At 43.0% G+C, this 21,051-nt stretch overlaps 1 protein-coding gene across 1 annotated transcript in view; it reads right to left on the reverse strand.

Annotated features, from left to right (window-relative positions):
* Window positions 1-3,065: 3,065 nt before the first annotated feature.
* The window catches only part of LOC119129374 (protocadherin Fat 4), an 80,999-nt gene continuing 63,013 nt past the window's right edge, over window positions 3,066-21,051 (reverse strand). The window contains exons 9-17 of the mRNA XM_037262564.1: window positions 16,615-20,964; window positions 15,146-15,250; window positions 14,696-15,003; window positions 12,433-12,518; window positions 10,947-11,126; window positions 10,521-10,645; window positions 8,430-8,647; window positions 7,062-7,323; window positions 3,066-5,988 (exon numbers count right to left, since the gene is read on the reverse strand). Of these exons, the coding sequence (XP_037118459.1) occupies window positions 4,085-5,988; window positions 7,062-7,323; window positions 8,430-8,647; window positions 10,521-10,645; window positions 10,947-11,126; window positions 12,433-12,518; window positions 14,696-15,003; window positions 15,146-15,250; window positions 16,615-20,964 (7,538 nt within the window). The 3' untranslated portion in view covers window positions 3,066-4,084. The remainder of the gene's footprint in view (window positions 5,989-7,061; window positions 7,324-8,429; window positions 8,648-10,520; window positions 10,646-10,946; window positions 11,127-12,432; window positions 12,519-14,695; window positions 15,004-15,145; window positions 15,251-16,614; window positions 20,965-21,051) is intronic.

Raw genomic sequence — 21,051 nt, forward strand, 5'->3', positions numbered from 1 at the left:
AAGTCAAGCAGAGCATGCGGCAGGGTGGGAACATTGACACAAGGGCGCTGCGCAGCTGTTTTTGGAGCTCGCTCAAGCTAAGTGCATCCTGTGTGGAGGTGAAGTGGGTTTACACTGGCATGCGCCGCGTCTCGCGCTGACGTTCAAGGACGGCCGATTGATGTCACACAATGAGAATGTATTGTTTTTTTTGGATTCGATCGTTTGGGACCATTCAACGCGTACTCGAATAAATCTTCGATTAAGTATGCTAATATTGTACCAGCGGCGGTCAGTGCTTTGTCCAATTTTATAGCTACTAATAATGATAATGTGTACCATACAAGTAAACAGAATTTTAGATGAATTTTGTTTAGTGTTTCAATTTTGTCTCAACATCATATTGGCTTTTATCAAGAAAATATATTTTGATACTTTTTAAAAAAAAAATTAATATTTCATTTCAGTCATTAATCCCACAACTAATCAATTATCAAATTAAAGATGTATATTTTGATAATAAAGCAATCGTTTGATACCATGTTTAATTCAAAAAAAGTATTTGCAAATATTTGTTTTCATGGAAAAAACATTTTTTCCATTTCGAGATAATTAATTTATGCTTGTGTATTTTTTTCCATTTCGATATAAAAGGATAACTGTTATTTATGAATCCTGAACAAGATGATTTTTTCCAGCAATAATTCATCACATGCATGTACTAGTTTATCTCCAAACGTGACACAATCCAAGCCAATAAAATTGCATTCTTTAGAGCAGTTTTGAGTCTAGAACGAGTGGGTGCACTCAAGCAGACAAGCGATGTGGAAGTCCATTGAAACTAATCGCTGTTGTTTACATGTTGACCCACATGAAAAGTAATACGCATGAAAGATACATGACCAGCATGTGTATTATTATTATGCATCCTTTGGGGGGTGGACTCCTCCAGGGTCCCAATTAGCAGTGTTTCACGGCCGTGCCCTAATTTGATTTAGTCCGATAATTCCAACATTAAGCAACCTTCAAGGACAAATTAGTCATCATTGGTTTGGTATTTCGATCCAGAACTCTTTGGAAAGTGCAAAGCTCGCAACAGATGTTGCTAATTTGGCTTGCACTCGCGGATGATGTGTTCACAATGGCTTAACTTGAAAATGGATGGAAAGATGATTTCAATGAAATTCAGCATTCCAATTCTATGATTAAAAAGCATAAATAAAGACATATGCTGTTATTTATTTTTACACCCATTAAAATGAGAAGTCCTTAAAGTGTAAATATCAAATAATTTCCTCCCCTTTAATTGTACACCATGCCCCAATTAATAGCCGTGGTGCTGTTAATACTTTTACTGTGCCTAATTGTGTCCACGTGTTAGGGTTGACATCCTAACCACAACACGCACAGCCTGTGGAGCAGATGTGGCATCTATAAAGATGACCTTGAAAGGTTTTCAAGCGGAAGTGACTTTTAACATTAACCTGAAAGGAATGGGTGATCACATGATGTATATATATACTTTAATATGCACAGTAGTAAATTGTGATCTATATTGCTGTCGCAAGTATTTATCTGTAAAGTAAATTACAGGTGTTATTTTTATTGGTCGTATTTTATTTTTGATATATCATTATTTAATATAAGAAATACTGTAGGATGAATGAACAATAAATATGATTATAAAACATGAAGTTACCTATGTATAAATTAAGTAAGTAATTATTGTACAAATAGCCACTCTTTTTGTATTCTTCTGAACTGATAATTAATTGGCAGTGATGTTGGTAACATGTTAGAAAGTTACACTTTACTCTGGTACATCCATTGTTACAGTATCAACTAATCTAACCCGGATGTGGCTTTTTGTTTTTTACTGAGGATGAACCTACTTAGATCAAATAAACTGTATATTGTGGCTGTTTTTCAGAGTTGCATCCAAGCTTTGACTCAAGGCAGATTGGATGCAATTAGATTGTAAATCCATACAACAGCAGACAAACTCTGCTTTTGATTTACTTGTCAGTCCTCTGGAGAGTTTAAGTAAAGTTTTGTTTACACACCATCCTTGCTTTTTTTTATAGTCAAATGCGGGACATGTCTTCTCAGTCAGAGCTACATTAAAGGATGGACGGATGAATAAATGCAGACTAAAGGAGGTGCTATAGATGTAGCTCATAATCATATATCTTCATAAGCATTTCCCTGGAGAAAGGTGGCGGTTGAACTATTTATTCTGAGAGGCCAATGTCAGCAGCTCCTGTGCCACATCCTTTCATAAATACTGCTAAAGTCAACATGGAAATCATTTGAACGGCGATTCGACGTTTGATGAAATTTTGCGGCTTCGTAGGAAAACGCTGCGTGAGATCTATGGGAAGTTGAAGGGTGCCTCGGTCGCACCTTCAATCATGGGTTGTAAAATCTTCAAAGAGTGTCAGCTGGCAGGATCGTCATATAGTGTGGGAAACATTAGCATCTGTATGGTTTTCGGTTGTCGCAAGACATTTTCCAGATTGCATTCTTTTTTCTGATCATGTTCAAATTTGTTCTGCGTAGAACTGGGCTTGATATTTTGACACAAAGTCCATCTTCAGGTTTCATCAAGTTGGCCATGTATAAAGTCAACATTATTCAAGTCAATATTCAGAATTATTTACACAATTGTTTGTAACAGACTAGACTAAAGGGGAAGTCGCACCTTTGATTTTTTTCAATTTATTTTTATGATATTACAGTTTTGGTTTACCGTGGCTTTTTAATGTTGCTTTTTTCCATATTAAAATATTTCTCATATATTTCTTCAAAGTATATAACGTTGTCCAATTGCTGTACAGTTTTTTCTCTCAATTTCCTTTTAATTAATGCTTTTCTTGTAACATTACAAACTATTCTCACAAATTTCACAGCTATTTTCATCTAATTATAGCCACTCGTCCCATAAAATAAGAGCATTGAAATTCTACAATGTTATGGACAAAAGTAAATTTTCTTCAAATATTTTTCTATTTTGCAACTTCCAAATTAGTACTGATCGACTGCACTGACTTTTGTCTAAATGGTTGGCAACAAGATCAACAAGCAGCTTTAAATAAATATTTTTTTTTATTATGTTATTGGCTTTTTACAAGTACAAAGCATACAACATGTTATAGTTTTATAAAAAGTGGAAAATACTGACATTACATATGTAACACATGTAAAAAATATGTCTTTAAACCTTACTTTCCCCGAAAGTAACAACATACATTTCGGCTTATGAAAAAATATCCATAAAAACACAGCTTAAGTAATTTAAGTTAATAAAACGTAAAAAAAAAAACAAGCAACCTTACAACATAATATCAACATAATGGACAAAGACACCAATGACAAATGACTCCACGTTTGAATTGTGGGAACAATATACACAGTCGTCGTTTGTCTGTTTGGGTCGTTTAATAAAAAAAAATCCTTCGGTTGTCATCATGTTGATTGAAAATCAAAATGGCAAAGCATTTGAAATGCAAACTATACCACCCAAACAAAAAACAAACAACATATTACTCTCCATGCTGTAATCCTCAAATGTGTGTAAGGCAGACGACTTGATTCATCGTCACTCTTGGAGCAATTAGCCAGTCTTGTGTGAGAAAACAAAACCCGAGGTGAAAATCGGTGTGTGCTTACTTTCACGCAGTGTCTGCAGGTGCGGTCCCTTCAAAACGCACATGCTTTCTTTGCGGTGGAATTAAAAGTCTACGAACAACGTATGAACAGGAGTTTTGTTTCGTTCAACAGCTGGGAGTGTTAATTTAATGTGCCGTCTTATCTTTCAGGCTGTGAGGGAGAGGCAATATAAGTAATAAGGAACAGAAAGGTTTCAGAGAGATAACATGTATGGAGGTCAATTGAATTCAGACGTAGGCTTCTTCAAAGGGTGCAAACGACGCAGGACGGAACAGCTGGACGGAGACTGGTATAACCTTTCCAAGGTGGATTCAGGTGCCGTTGGTACTGCCTTACTGCATTGAAAGTCGTCATTATTTTTCAATTAAAAAAACACATAGTCCCACGTTCTTTTCGGAGAACATTGCCATAATCTACAACGTGACAATAAATAGTCTCATACGTATTGTTCCGCTTCTCCTTCATTTAGAATGGTGACTGAGCCATCCCCACTGTTCATTTCAATGTCCTTTGCAGATGCATTTTCAGGAAGCATTGCTAAGTCCTTGAACACGTCAACATAATGTCCAAAACCGGGACCCCAGCTCAAAAGGTTGTCCCAGTTGAATGCCCCAGCTGGCGGGCCCAGTTTGTGAGCCAGTGTGTTGTGATACTCAGTAGGCGGCAGCTGGGCCGTGCCAGGACCACCTTCCGCCCGGCGGGTCGAGTACCGCCTCTGCTTCAGCCTCCCGCTGTAATCTTCATCGTCTGCGTCAGACTCATTGACTTGCGAGAGCTTGGGGACCCGGGAGCTGTAAGAAACAGGTTTTTCCCGGTCATACTCCATCTCTGAGCAGGTGAAGGAGTCATGTGAGTCACTCTCTGAAGAGGACTCTGGGGCAGGGATGCCGTCCGCAGGGTTTCGGACCCGTGAGAGAGGCCGGCGGCAGTCCTCTTCTGAGCTGGAGCGCCCGTGATCGGCGCTGCAGATGCTGGGGTTGCGAGGACGCGGATTGTTTAGCCGCTCCACTTCCTCGATGGACAGTCCTACGGGGGGGCCCGTCTCCAGGGGAATTTGCTCAATAGGCTGCTTGAGCCGACTCCCCGGGCGGGATGTGTGGCCATGGCTTGCCATGGTCTGTGGACTCTTGCTGCGCCTCCCCAGCCGGGTGGCGTAGTTGAACATGGGCGGTGGCTGGCACATGTCATTGTGCAGGTCGAGGGGGCTGCCCTCACGGCGAGCAAGGTTAAGCTCCCTGGTCGGGGTGTTTCTGTAAAAGGAGGTCGGCTTGGTGAATGGGGCCGGGGAATGTCTGGAAAGATGGTTCGGCGTGGGACAAGCTGAGTGGGCGTGGCTGAGTGGGGTGGATCTTAGAGCTTGAGTATACTGAGGTTGGTAAGAGTAACTGGTGGCACCGAGTGGTAAGGGGGACTGCCTTGCAAATCCCAGCGGGCTGTGCCTCTGGATGGAGAATTTGGGAGTGTGGCTTCGGAACTGCTTGTAGTGCTGGATGATGTCTGCGTCAGACGGTGCAATGCTACTGGCGTTATCAATGTCGTAGTGCTCAATATCGGCCTCTGGACCATTACAAGGGGCACAAGGAGCACTCGGGACTGCCTCATTGTTGTGAGGAATGTCAGATTCATCGTAGATCAGATATGGATTCTCCCTCTCAATGATATCCGGCTTGGGATTCCCTTCTGGTTGCTTTCGGACTGTCATGTCATCTCCATATGGTGGGATGTTGTCTGGGTCATCGAATGCCACGTTCTCACTCCCCTTCTTCTTTTTCTTTTTCTCCTTGGGTTTCTTCTCCTTGGAATCCTTTGGCACTTTGGTTTTATTGCGGTCCTTGCAGTGGTTGCACAGGATGAGACTGAGCACAACCAAAGCTAGCACTGTGGCACAGCTACCCACGATAGCGGGTACGGCCCAAATAGGGAGAACCATGGCTTCCGTTGCGGGATTTGGACGGCAGATAAAACCACCGTTGTTGGCCGTGTTGCAGGTGGTCCCTTGAGGGCACTGGACACCCAGGCAGGCCACCTGGGTCTCGCACGTCTTTCCGGTGTAGAACTCAGAGCAGACGCAGGTGAAACCCAAACGGGAGTCTGGCACACAGCTCCCGTGGTTCTGACAGGGACTGGAGGCACAGTCGCCTGGTGGGACGCATTGGTATGTGTACCATTGGTTGATGCACATCAGGCCATCCCAGCATGGGCTACTCTCGCACAAGTTTGGACCTCTGCAACCCATCTTGACTGATGAACTGGTCTTGGTTAACCCAACAAGGCCATGTTCTCCGTTGAAAGGCAGATTCTCGCCATTATATTTCACGTAGGCCAGGCAGCCATCAAAACCTAGGGACAAAAAATAAAGGAAAATAAACAGCTTTTAGAGGCTAGAAGGGCAAAACCGTTTTCTGAAGTGATATCAGTACTAATTGAGTGATTTGCTGGGGCTGATGCTTGCTAGCTAATTGGTAGAGAAAAAATACATGCTTAGCTTGTGGATTTACATAAAGAAAAATGGAAAGTGTTCTATTAAAAAAAACGAGAGTCTGTTGTCTGAGCTGTTGTAGCTTCCAGACATACATCTGTGTTCGATAACTACGTCTGTATGTAATTTAATCTCTGGCTTTGTGTGTTGTCAAAAAACACTGCCTCAGTGATGTTAATATAGTTTTTTTATTATTAAATTAGTTGCAGTGCATATTCAGGCCATTTTGTGTTTGATCGTAAAACACTGAAGATGCGCTGCACTGCTGAGGTCAGAGTTGACAGTCTGCATGCTCGGAAAAATGCCCTCCCTCAACAAATCATGATTTTTACCATATTAGTCTGTGGCATTAGATTCGTTTTCCGTCCCCAGAAAAATGGAAAATTTACTATGCCACATTCCATCTGTCTGGAAATACTCTGTTTCACCTTTTCCAAAGAGTCCCTAACACAATTTAGGGGATATCTGAACCATTATTTAGGCCAAAACCACAGGAAACAGACAAAAACAACTCCCCCCTTTACTGATATTTAACAAAGCAACATTTCTTCAACTATTATAAATTCAAAACAGGCACATTTTAGCAGTGTCAAATTTCAATAAATTGGCCACCAAATATGGATGGCAATCAGAACAACATTCATGTCTTTGAGTTAACAAAAGTACTGCCTAACACACAAGAGAAATATGTACTTAGGTGTGCTCATGCATAAGAGGCACCAGGCTCCACTGTAGTACTGCACCAATAATCCAAAAACACCACAATGAGGTCAGATTTGCACTGCAGTTCCAAGTGCCTAATTATGATTTGATGGCAAAATCAGAATTTTGGGGACATCCCTAATGTACCATCTTTTGACCATATTTAATAGTCCGTATGTTCACCACAACTTCCATCAAGAGCAGTAGTCAAAGAACCTTTGTAGAACCTCACCTGCCGCAGTTTTTTGCTGTGCAGGACCAGGCGGGATCCCTCCGAGTGAAATGGTGAGGACGCCAAGACCTCCAAAATCCTGGGTAGGAAGCTGGATTATGCGGGAGTGGCTGTTGTCCACTTGCATCAAGGTGTTGGAGCTGTTCTTCACCAGCAAAAGGGTGTGCCACAGACCATCAGACAGCACCACGTCCCCAATGGTTCGCTCCACTTTGCCTGCCACGCCTGCATCCGAGATGTAGTGGATGTTGCCATTTCTCATCTGAGGGAGGATAACAGAGATTTTGGCCATCTATCAATTAATTGAGTCTTTCCTTAACTCACAGCGCCCTTCAACATCCTCACATATTTGGCACGCGCCACCTACTGTACAATGCACAAAACATCAAGCATATTTTGACTTGGTCTCTCCTCACAATCTTGGTTTGAAATGGGTTTTATTCTCAATCAGGGAATTAGTCTCAGTAAGTCTAGAAGTTGTTAAAACTCCCCATAGTCTTGGTCTTGACTTAGTTTTAACAGCTGAAGTCTTGGATTTATTTTTAAGGCCTTTCTTTTTACTTGGTCTCAAAGTCTTGGTCATGATTCTTGGTCAAGTCCTCAAGTAGTGGTTTTGACTTGGCCTCCACTCGTCCAAGTCTTGGTCTTGAATTGGACATAACTTCAAAATCTTGGTCTGGATCCATTCTTAACTAACTGAACAATTAGTTTTGGTCTTAACTTCTCACAGACTTAAATCTCTTGAGTCTTACTCTTTACTCCTCAAAGTTTTGGTCTCATCATCGCAAACTCTATTTTAGGAAACTCTTGTGTTGTTGTAGCCCTCCACTCTCCAAAGTCTTAATCTTGTCATAATTTTAACTCCTTAAGGTATTAACTAGGCTTAAATTGGGTACAGCATTTTTAATTTTATCTCCAAAAAACATGGTTTTAACATCTGTCTTGTTCTTGATGTAGTCTTAATTCAAGAAGTGGAAAAGTGGATCTTCTATTTGTCTTTTGACTTAATAATCCATCTGAAAAACACCAACAGAAGTGGATTTTCACATATTGCCGACTCAGTCGTCCTTCTTAATGATTGTTTTGTTCCTTGGCGCTGATAAGTCAAACTCCAGACTTCCTCCCGTGATCATTTTCAATACTTCAGGGGCATTAACTTCCCTTGGAAAACATTTGATTCCAGAGCTGCTGTGTTTCATTATTTATAAGTCGGATCAATCTGATGCTGTTTAACTGAAGCAACAGCCTGTTTGCTACTCACATGGATCTCATGCGTGGAAATGGCTGGTCATACATTTATAGTACTGGACAAGTAGGAGGTGAGAGCAGAGTTTATTTGCTACAATGAGAAAATATCTGTGCTCCTACCTTAACAGTGGTGTAGTTACTGTTCTCCTGCACGTGCAGCAATGTGCCACTCTTGCCACGTGTCCTGAACTTGACCTCCAGACGGCTAGGCATGACGGGGTCATGGATCCCGCCCTGCAATGACCGCCTTAGCAGGACGTCCCGCTTGGGGCCCTGTTTCAAGGCATAGTCCAGGCGGCCGGTCCCATCCAGGGATAGCGCAGTGTCAGCCGTGATATCTGCAAAACAGACGGGCCAAAGAATCTTCATCATCTGTTTCATTGTTCAAAGTTCTCCAGTGGCTTTAAATCGTTGCTCACTCTGCAGCTGCTGCGCACTCATGTGTCAGTTATTTTCCTTATTCAACAGCCAGAACCACAAATTGGGCCTCCATTTCTCACTCATAATTACAGATACCAAAGCCAAACTGAAGTATGCAGGCCGTTAAGAGGGTCCCATGTGTCAGTGAGATGAATATTAGTACAGTACACGTGTAACCAAAGTGCCTCAAAGTGTTGCTTGAGTAGACATGGAATGTTGTAATATTTGGAATTCAATCTCAATTGTAATTCCTCAACGTTGAATCCTTATCTAATCTTAACTCTTCAATATCTTAATCTTAACTCCTTGTTCTTGACTGGATATTTACTTCAAGTTTTTTTCCCCTTACCAGCCAGAACTACAAATCCAGCTTTTATTTTTCAAAGTCCTCATTGGATATGAAATCTGTCACAGGTCTCTGTCCGGGCTGCTTACTACGATTTATAACATGAAATACGCCGGAAAGTGAGTGGCATGGCATCTTTTTGTCTCGTCTCATGCAAGTTCGTCACTGCTTCAATGACTTGACAATGATTTTGTTGTTTTAATTGGTTCCCTTCTTTTTACAATGTTAGCACATAACAGGCCTTACTTGAACAGAGTAATTATTTCAGGAAATATATCCTCTATTACGAAATGTACTCTAGGTTGAGGTTTGCCACGGACAATAATATCTAAAACAATGCCACTGTGATAACGCTGCCTCTGCAGAAATGCCAGGCAGGATCGCTCCCACCAGCTATGTCAACACCATCACTCTGTCTTCACCTTCCGAGGTGCTGAAAGATGCACAGCTGCACCACACATTTTTTTCTTCTGGGTCATTTTTATGAAGACAGAAGAATAAGACAAACAGCTGTCAAACACCCGGTTTAATAAACCTCATCTTGGTCGTCTCCATTATGAGCTGCGTGCAAGAAAAACAGCAGGGTTGTTGAAACCCTTGAAATTTGATAGGTGGTGATGTCGCCTATACTCCTTATACCCTATTAATCTTGTGTTTATCCACAAATGCATGGTTATAGACTATCCCATCCGGCGTCCTCCAACTGCTTATCTATTCAACTATTTTCTTTAGTGTTTTTCTGGTGAGCTGGAGCCTATCCCAGTTGACTTTGGTAGACATGTGGGGTGGACCCTGAACTTTTTGCCAGTCAATCACAGTCCCAATTGTATATTTAAAAAATAATGTCAATACTTCTTGGTTCTAGAACAAAAGTCATTTTCCTCACAACAACATAGTTGATAGTATAAAAGTACATAACACAGTAATGTTGGATGGCCGATTTTTGGATCATAAATAAGTTTGGCACCCCTAACAGTGTTCTTGCTTTAGTGTCCAAAAACAGCTCCGAACAGTTTGAAAAAAAATTCTTGAATGATTTTTGCTATCTAGGCCAGCCGTTAAAATTAACAAGATTCTTTCTTTCATATAAAAACATAATGACACTATCATCCTGCAAAATTGCATCTATTTTCTTTCATTTGATAACCTAAAATTCAGAAGTATGTTTCCAGTGTCCAAAATGACAAGCCTGTCCCGCCTCTGCTACTGCAGCAACGCCGGAAAATAGCCAGGTTGACACAGAACAGCGGCACCCGGAAAAAGTCACTGGCATTACAATTGTGAGTCGTCACTGTGAATACTTTTATAATTAAAGACACAAAGCTGAGATGGAGGCAGCTGGCGTCATGACCAACACAATGACTCATACAATGGGGGAATCATTAATAATATTGAAGGCATAATTAAATTCATTCTGGAGACACCTCAAAGGCACATTGACTTACATTTTTCACAGTATTTGCCAGTGAAGCCGTCCACGCATTGGCACTGCTGCCAAGACCAGTGGTCCAGACAGGTCCCTCCATGTCTGCAGGGGCTTGCGGTGCAGGCTGCCTCCAGTCTTGGGCATCTAAAATAATAAAGGACAATTGGATCTGTCGGTTTGACAGGCCCAAAAGAATCTCCAAGAAAAGAGGCAGATGCACACTCCCGGAACGAAATTCGGATTGATTTGCATATAAAAGATTTCCCCTCGCTTCTACGAAAAAAAATCTGCAACCGGTTTCTGGTATCGCACAGCTTTAGAGAATGTCTGCAAAAGCCGAGCAGATGTCCCACAGCGAGAGGCAAGGCAGACAGATGGGAGCAAGCGGTATAAGATGGAGAAAGGATGAAATTAGGACTGAAGGGAGTTGGGGTGGGGTGCAGACCTGTCAAGGATGCCATGTGATGCCAGCGCCTGACTGGGCTCCAGCGGGCGTCCATTGACAGCCAACTCCATGATGCAGCCCACAAAGTCATGAGTGGCGACCTGACCAGGGCGGTGGAGGACGGACTCCATTGACCTGACGCCCCCCACTGAGAGCCGGTTGGGCTCCACGTCCAGGATCCTGCACATACAAAAGAGATCCACAATCAAATGTTGGCATATTGTGGCTGTGCAATAAACACAAAATCAGTATCCACACAACTGTCCTTCACTCAGACCACATCTTCCCCATTTCTGAAGCCGAGCAAATGGAAAAGCAAACTCCCTTTTTTTCCAAGTGTCGACAACCTTTCATAATGAAGGTCATGTTTTAAGCAAACGATTGACGGCGAACATATATTTACTGATTGATTCATTCAGATCAAAAGCAGGTGGTTAAATGACCCATTTAAGTCTTATGTTATTTCGAAACTTTGACAATATTATTACTGTTGTCAAAACATTGACAAAGTTCTTTGCACATGAACATTAAGACTATAATTAAAATCATATTCATCAAGTCCTCAAACGCTTAGTTTTAACCAAGAATTTGTCTTGAGATATCCACAATGGCTCAAAGTCTTAGCTTCTCAAGGTCTTGGTTTTCCTCAAAGGGTTCCCTTGTTATTGTTGTCCACTTGTTGTCTCCCTTGTTAGCTTTGCAAAAACTATATGATGTCTCAAAAACAACTTGTATTACTAAAAAAAACAAAAAGAAAGTAGGTATATGGGATTTTAATCACGAACTTGCCAGAACAAAAGCTGTTCCGAACAAAATTTCTCAGGCGTTGTGTTCCTTAAGGATGACAAATGAGCTCACGTTCAAGCTGGAACAAACATATTGTTGAGAAGAAAGAAAAACCTTTCCAAATTTTTATTTGAGGACAACTTGGCATGGTTAGCCACAGTGACCTCAGCCAAGTGAGCTTCTACGGTTACCTCACTTGTTCCCGACGTGGCGCTCGGCACGGCGACTATGAGCTGTTGCGAGACAATAGCCGAGCCAGGATGAAGGAAAACTCATTAACACCACACAAAAATTACACTGCTAAGTCGTTCCTTGAGTACTCGGCAATTTTGCTGCCGCTGTTATTGGCGGGATAATTTTACGTCCCTCTTATAAAGGCCAGAAACGTTTTTGGTTAAACGATGACGATCGACAGACACGCAAATCCTGACAAAACTTTGGCAAATGCTCAGCTAGCATGTGCTGATGGGAAATGTGCATTGAATTTTATTTTATTTTTTTGGGGGGGGTGAGTTACTGTGCTACACAGCAGAATAAACATCATAACAGGTGGAAGAAAACATTTGGATTCTGCCATAATTATTTAAGTTTTCCAAGCTGAAGAATTGGATGTGTCAACTCAATTTTAGTGCATACGGTTGAACTGAGGAGAGGAATGGAAAAAAACAACTTCTAGCATGTGTGTGTGATTTTGTCTTACCAGTCGGTGTGAACAGCCACGTTGCTCACGGCACAGTAGCCTGGTTCCTGGTCGTCGCCGCACAGATCCACGGTCAATGAGGCGGCCTGCGGGACAGCACATTGTGGGTCACGTGGCGGGGATTCATCCCAGACAAATCCAATTAACCAAAGTTTCCACTTTGTACACATGCCAACAGTTTTGGAAGTTGCAAAGAATCCGAATCGCACAATCGGCCCTTGTGTGCAGCAGTTGTTACTCCGTCAAAAGTACAAACAGCCTGTCAGCAAGTTTCTCACTGGTGATAATTAGGGTCAGGCAGAACTTTCGTCGCATTCCACACACAGCTCAGTTAAACTTGGGTCTGGATGAATATTTATGGAACGCAGTAGTACGAGTTGACTAATGAAGGTGCCAAGCCTGAGCACTTGCTTTGGACACTTTTTGAGGTTGAAACACAATTTAGGTATGTAATCTAATGTTGCATACAATCATGAGGGAAGGGCCCATTCAAATCTAAATTTTTTGGCGTAGTACAAAGGCGATCTACGTTCCCACGCGGCTGCTGTGAACAGCAAAGAAACGCGATTGTAAAACAAAATCGCATACAAATCCATCTGTCTCATTGTAATTTAGTCTCAAACCTTTTCCAAATTCTGCGTTTTGTATTTTACTGAGAGTCATTCTTTGTCTTTCTCACTCAATTTACACAGTTGCCGTGAAGAAGCTATTTGAGTGGCTTCAATGAATGCTATGAACTGTATTTGCTGTGAATTTCTGACCATATTGACCAGAGAAGACAAAGTGGTTGAATGACAAGGATCTTATTCAGGGGCCATCTATTGAGGACCAATGTTCAGAATGGTGTCAAGTGATTATCCAGCAAATGCATGTAGGAGGGTGCCATTATAATGGACTACATTACAGGAAACCTTTCTTCAGCTGTCGAACTGATATGGTCAGAGCTCTGTGCTTCGGTGAGAAAATTACTCGATGATTGCTAAAAAAAAAAAGAGCTCTCAAAACTGTGTGAAAGTGCAGAAAAATCACAAAATTGAGGGGACCGCACTGCACCCCTGCTGGATCTTATGTAAACATGGAGCACACTGGCCTTGGATCTCAGAACACAAATCATCCACAGCCCTGATGCGTTTCTCTCGTCGCCACACATGAGGCACACACACAACAACATGACCCTTTTGAAGCACAATAAAAATGTCCGAACCACATGAACATTGTAAGAACCTCGAGCAATCAAAGGCCGTAAAGCCTTAGAAACGCTACTCACTATCCTGTGTCTTAATGCGGTCTAGAGGTTTGTTTTTTCTTTTTCCGCAAAGGCTTTGAAAGATTGTCCACAGTGCTTTTGTGTGTGGCTGAGGGAATATGAGGAGAGCACCAATGTAGCTGTTTTTGGAAGAACCCGTGGCGCTGGTTTCTACTGTAGCGGAGGTGCTGGACGTGCCGTTTTAATCTGGGTCTAATAGTCCAAGCAATCAAGAGTTCAATGAGTTGCACCGAGGGCTAATTCGTCAAACTCTACATGCTCACATGGGGGGTTTGTTGGTGATACTGATTTATTGGACCAGTCATTCAGCAGTAAGTTTTCTACCTGTTTGTTTTATTGTTTCTCTAAACAAGAATGTGATTGCAGCTTCAGTTGTGGCTAGAAGAATTGGGCAGCCCAAATTAATCAAACCTTGGAGTTTTGCCCTTACTTCAAGAGAACATTAGCTTCTCATGCTAATCTCTGACTGGCCCACTGCCTTGTGATCTGAAAACTGAAGGATCCTATTCTTTCCGTTCACTTCCACAGTCCCCATATTACTTTACAAACTATCAGTCAGCACTCAAACTAACAAATTAACTGTTCTAGCAGGTCCCCCAGTGACGTTCCCAATGCTCTGTGGGAGAGATTGGCAGTCCAGTGGGATGCCTATTTTATAAAAGCTTGGATGGATTCTTCTCAGTTTCCTTGCCGCTGAATGTCTGGCAGGGTGAAGCTTCTCATTCAAGAGACACAATTTCAATGTTTTAACTCCTTATATGGTAACTCACAAACAAGCAATAGAATTGTAATTACAAACCATGGAAGCTGGAAGCCAAGCTACCAGTGGTCTGGGAGACTGCAATTATCTGATGGTGCAAACAACAAGCTGGCTGCTTTTGAGCAAGGAAACCTCAGGACATAAACTTGTGTTCTATTCTGCATTCCTCTTCCTTTTACACAATTTAGCTGTTGCTTTAAACCTCAAACATGTCCCATAAAAGCGTCCGCCCTTACCATCCCAGCCCGTCTGGCGATGATTGTGTGGAACTGCCCGTCGGACACTTTTATCATGGTCATCAGTTTGTATGTTCCGCTTCCCAAGTTGAAGGAAAAGCGCATCCGTCCCTCAAAGATCTCCAGGGCCAAGAACTCAGCCTTGTCTCCAGTCTGGTTATCGTGGTTGTACATGAGCAAGGCATTGTTCTTCAGGGTTGCAAACTTGATGTAAATGTAGTTGTTGTTAGGGTCCAGGGACGGGAACTCCATATAGGAGAGCTCCTCGAAGCCATAGCTGTTCAATTCACAGTGTTTCCCAAAAACCCCTGAGGAGTAAAAGAGAACAAATAAGAAATTGACAGATGACTTTAAGTTACGTTGACAGCACAGAATATTTGATGAATGGAAAATGGCCTCAATGGAATGGGGTTACTAATACATATGCAAGTTGCCTTCGTTGTTACTCACCAAATGGACAGTGACAGTAATATCCATCCACCCGGTTCTGACAGGAGCCGCCATTAAAACATGGGTTACACTCACAGTGATTGATGATGGAATCACATGTTTTGCCTGGGTTCACAAGACAACACGCATTAACACGATGGAGTGGTGGAAAATATCGGAAAACAATAAATGGGAACACAGGCTCTACACAAAGCTTTCACTACCTGATTGTGAGTTGATCAAATAAGCTTGCCCTCTATATACAGTATGTGACAGAAAAGTAAAATCCTACTGACTCAAGCGCATTTTCCCATTTAAAATTATGATTCCCAGTTCAAATTGAGCCAAAGCATCTTGAAATATTCATAGGAGGAAAAGTCCACATTATTGGCAGACTCTTCACACTAAACATATTGGGAGGCCCAATCCAAGATCAAATTATTCTAGAACAAAGTGAATTTGTTGCTGTGCTGAAAGACAAACATCTAAAATGAACACGAGTTGTTGAAACGAAACGGGCTGGGAGAGCGTAATGAACATCAAAATATGAGGAATGTGACATTGATAATACCAATGGGACTCAGACATGGCCAAGGCAGGAATGGTGCATGGCAAACAGGCAGACATTAAAGGGTTGCGAGTACGCTTGCAGTGATAAATGCTGAAGAAAACTTGTTTAATGGAGAGCGAGCCGACTGCCAAAAATCCAGCGCAGGAAAACAGGAAGACTAAAGTTCACGGCGCGGGCATGCAAACTACTGTAAGTCAATAGGTGCATTTCCTCTGGAGGGTCATTTATCTTGATGAAACTTAGACGTGCTCATTTTTTTATTGTCATAATAAAAATGGACAGTAATTACTAGACTGGGGGAAAATTGCCTTGCTTTGAAAATGTCTTTCAGATGTGGCAACTGGACAATGAGCCCCTATCAAAATGAGTGTCCTAAGTAATGCCAATTAAAATCAGCTCCCAGTTTTAGCCACGCTAACAAGTCTGAGTGGTCATTAATTTTCCAACATAAAGCCCTGATTGGATCTTGTATAAAGCTGCCAATTTGTCAAGCGCCGGGATCGGTGATTAGTAGATCATACAGTACAAAGTTAGATTACAGTTGGATAATTGCGTCGGTGTGTGTGGTCAGCTCTGTGTAGGCACATGATGCAATGTGATACGGACTAATAGCCTCCACTCTGGAGCAGGGTCAGCTTCACAGCTTCCTTTTTATTAAAGCAAACATGGCTGCCTGGTATTCAGTTGATACTCCACCCCATCAAACAATCTTAAAGATTTTCTGGCAACTATAGGAATGTGACACCTCAGACTCAAAAGCAAATATTGTCTTTGGAGTGTGAGCTGTCAGCTGTTTAAATTTCATGAGAGTGTATCCTATGTCCTGCCTATCTTTTTTATCTGTATCACTGACGGAGTGGTCTGACATAAAACGTGACTGCTATGTCTGTGTGTGTGTGTTGTTGTGTATATGTAGTACCTGCAAATCCGGATTTGCACAGGCAGTTGAAGCCGCCGGGGAAGTTCTGGCACAGTGCCCCATTCTTGCAGGGATTGGAATGGCATTCATTTATGTCCCTCTCACACGCCATGCCAGTGAAACCTTCAGGACAGGTGCAGGAGAATCCCCCTACCAGATTGTGGCAAGTGCCGCCATTGTGACAAGGCGACGGCTGGCATTCATCGACGTCAGTCTCGCAAACAGCTCCTGTGTATCCTGGCCTGCAGCTGCAAGCGTAAGGTGGCAGCGGGTGGTTGGATACCAGGATGACCGGGATGCTTTCCTCTGTTTTCATATCAGGTCCAACAGTGAGGCGCTTCTTGCAGCTGCCTCCGTTCTGGCACGGGTTACGTGTACATGGATCGTGATCCACAGCATCTATTTGCACACCACTCTGTCTATTCAAGATATCTTTGATACTCTGGAAGAATGTGGCGACACCACTGGGGTTCACATATTGTCCATGTCCTCGTTTGATAGCTGCCATCACGAAAGTCTGGTTTTTGAGCTCAAACGCACCATAAAGCAGGACCCCGGTGCCCAGTCCGGCTAACTGAGAGTTGGCAATGCGTAAAAAGCTGAGGTAGTGGTCGGTGAGGAAGTTTCTGACTCCATGAGACTGGAGACGGATTAGAATGCTGTTATCTACGGTGGCATTTGTGAAACTCATGAAGAGAACCCGGGCTGTGTTGCTGACAGGACCATGGACACCATCACTGCTTCGGATGGTTAATTCAAAGTTTCCATCTGCTGAACGTGCTTTTGAGTTTAGGTTGCATGTTCCAGTAGGAATATTAAACAGCACTGAGGAAGGTGGAATGAGGGAGCAGTGGAACCTGTCTTGAATGTCAGGGTCTTGGGGTTTAACATCTCCCAAAGAACCTCCAGGAAATATGTTTCCAAAGTAGTGAACAAAGATTTCCATTGACCTCGGTGCTGAAGGGTTGTCATTTTGATCATTTATTTTGACGTGTATGGTTCCTGTGGAGGACATTTGAGGTGTACCAGAGTCCTTGATCACGATGGAGAGATAAAAGTCACTAATCTGTTCTCTGTCAATCTCCCGACTTGTGGTTAGCATTCCAGTTGGACTTAGATTGAAATAGCTGTTGGCAGAGCCAGAGCTGAGAAGACTGTATATGTAAGGTCCTTGATTTGGTGGTAAGTCTGGGTCGGAAGCTGTTAACATGGTGACCGCAGTTCCAGATTTCTGGTTCTCCATTGCTTCAGCGTACGTGGTTGTCAGACTTGGACCGTTATCATTGATGTCTTCCAGGTTCACAATCAGCATGGCGCTTCCAGTTGAAGGAGGTGTGCCAGTATCCACAGCGAGAATGCTTAGATTATACACAGGCGTTATTTCTCGGTCTAGCGCAGCTGCAACAGACACTTGGCCAGTTTTGGGGTTAATAGTGAAAACCTTTTTATCAAACTCTGGTGCAATTGAGTAGGAAAATCGGCTCCAGCTTGGGACAGAGTCAGAGTCTTCAGCACTCACGAACGTAACCAGACCACCAGGTGCGAGACCTTCACTAACTTGCACGTCATACAACTCTTGAGAAAAGACAGGAGGATCATTGGCATCAAGTATTGTGATGTTCACAAAAACCTCATCAATATCCGCACCACGGATAGCACCGGCGTTTTTGGCCAACACTCTAAGTGAAATCTTTTCCTCTTTCTCGCGGTCCAGCACACCTGCGACATAAATCTGTCCGGTTTTCTTGTTGATGCCAAAACCTTTCCTCCTGCTTTTCCCAAAAATGAGGTAGTAGACTAATCCGTCGTCACCTTGGTCACGATCACTTGCAAAAACTTCCCCAACCACTGTGCCTTTTGGAGCAGCTTCAGAGATTTCAAAGTAGTACTCTTTGGAGACAAAGCGAGGTACATATTCATTGGCTCCCTTTAGCTGAATGTTGACATTGGCGAAGTTGTAGCGTTCCTCGTCTGGGACGTTGAATGCCTTCACTGTCAAATAGTAGACCTGTTTAGCCTCATAATCTAAGAAGCCCTGAGTGGTGATGGTGCCTGTGTTGGGATCAATAACAAAGAGATCACTGTCTGACGATTGTATGACATAGGCCATGACCGCATTCGCTCCTGAATCGCGATCGATGGCATTCATTTTCAATACTGTGGTGCCACTTGGAACATTCTCCTGAACAACAGGGTAGTACTCATCTGGATCGAACATGGGAGGGTTGTCATTCACATCAGTCACGTAAATTGTGACAGTGACAAAGCTGGATTTTGCAATCCAACCACCATCTGTGGCTGAAACTCTCAGCTCATATTGTTGGTTTTCTTCAAAATCCAGGGGCTGCGCTAAAGATAACACACCTGTTTTACTATTAAGTGCAAACAACCCCTTGCTATTGCCTGACGTGATATTATACTTGATGAGGCCATTCATTTCTTTATCTTTGTCTCTGGCTGATAGGGTTCTTATTGCTGTTCCCACAACAAGGCTTTCTGGGACTGTAGCTGTCATTTGGCTTTGCGAGAACTCGGGTGTGTGATGGTTTTCCTCCGTGACGGCGATTCGCACTGTTGTTTGTGCCGACAAAGGCGGATTTCCTCTGTCGCTGGCTGTGACACCCATGAGGTAAAGCTTATTTATGTCAGATGTGAGGGGTGATGCAACAGTAACCCATCCGCTGATTTTATCTAATTTGAATTTACTAGAGCTGTTACCTCCTGTAATTGAGTATTCAACTTCAGAGTTGAGGCCAAAGTCTTTTTTGTCGAGAGCTATAATTCTTAAAAGTCTGGTACCAACTTTGACACTCTTTGTGACAGGTGTAAAGTAGTTTGGTGAATCAAACTCGGGAGGATTATCGTTACTGTCAACAATATTCACAATGACTGTCGTCTCACTCATCAAAGGTTTGAGGCCACGATCTGAAGCCGTGACAATAAAACTGTGGCGATTGATGTTTAAACTGCTTGCGCCTGTTGAATTTAAATATCTCAATTGTTGCTTCACAAATATCTCTCCAGAGCTGGCGTTAATTCTGAAATACTCCGACTGGGACCGAATAAAATAAAATATCTTTCCATTGAAACCCTCATCGGGATCGGTGGCTGACACCTGCGTCACCAAGGAGCCCACCTCAGTCAGTTCGGGGTAGTCAAGGTAATATGATGGACGACTAAATCTGGGGGCGTTGTCATTGATATCTGTTATAAATATGGTGACATCTGTGCTAACTGTCCAGCCGGAGTCGTGGGCGGACACTTTGACAATGAAGTGGTCTGTGTCCTCCCTGTTGAGTGGCCTACTTATTGTTATGTCTCCTGTGTATGCATTAATACTAAATGGAAGGCTGGTGTCTGTGATTGAATAGCGGCTGATAGCGTTTGCTCCAGCATCCTCATCTGTGGTGGTGACTCTAGTGACTGTATAACCTACGGGTGCATTCTCGGCCACAGTAGCGCTAAAGATCTTTGAAAACCGGGGGGCGTTGTCATTTACATCCAGCACACTGATTTTCACTTTGACTGCAGAGTTTTTAGACGGTGACCCTCGGTCCGTGGCTTTGACTTTCAATGTGTACTGGGCAACCTTCTCACGGTCAAGCGGCCTGGTGGTTCGTATTTCACCGGTAGCTCGACTGATGCTGAAGCTGTTGTCCTTGTTTCCATCCATGATGGCATATTCGAGCTGCCCGTTAGGTCCATTATCTAAATCTACAGCAGAGACCATTAGCACCCGCTGGGGTGACAGATTCTCCAGTATCTCAGCATGGAAGGGGTCCTTATCAAATGTGGGGTGATTGTCATTCACATCCAGCACAGTAATGTCCACTCTTTCATATGACGAATATGGTGGAAAGCCTTGATCTCTGGCCTCAATCCAGAGAACGTATTTCTGAATATGCTCATAATCCAGAGGATGCCTGATGATTAGGTCGCCTGACAGCTGGTCAACGTGAAAGGCGTTGTCCAGGTTACCACTGGCGATGTAGTATGACAACGGCCCGCCCCTCCTGGAAGATCCCGTCACGGTTGTGACAAGGTGATTGGTTGGCTGGCTCTCAGGGAAGGTGAATGCATGCTCCTTTAACTTGATGACAGGGAAGTTGCCTCCGTTGACGAAGCGGACCGTCACAGTGGTTGTGTCAGTTTTGGGGTTGGCTCCGCCATCTTTAACCCGGACCGTGAGGGTAACCTCAGAGGACCCCGTCAGCTTCTCATTGGCAGTGATGGCACCTCGTACAGGGTCGATCTTGAATTTGTCAGAATTGTGGCCCATCAGGGAGTAGTGTAACTGGGCGTTGGATCCAGCGTCTTCGTCTGTGACCGTAACAGCAAAAACCAAGGAACCTGGACACACAGAATTACTCATTACATTTGTATTTAAATTTTATAAAACTGTTACACTGGTGGTTGGTAGGGAACGAGCTCGTACTG

Source organism: Syngnathus acus, chromosome 10 (genome assembly GCF_901709675.1).
Source record: "Syngnathus acus chromosome 10, fSynAcu1.2, whole genome shotgun sequence".
In the NCBI taxonomy this organism is placed as follows: Eukaryota; Metazoa; Chordata; class Actinopteri; order Syngnathiformes; family Syngnathidae; genus Syngnathus; species Syngnathus acus.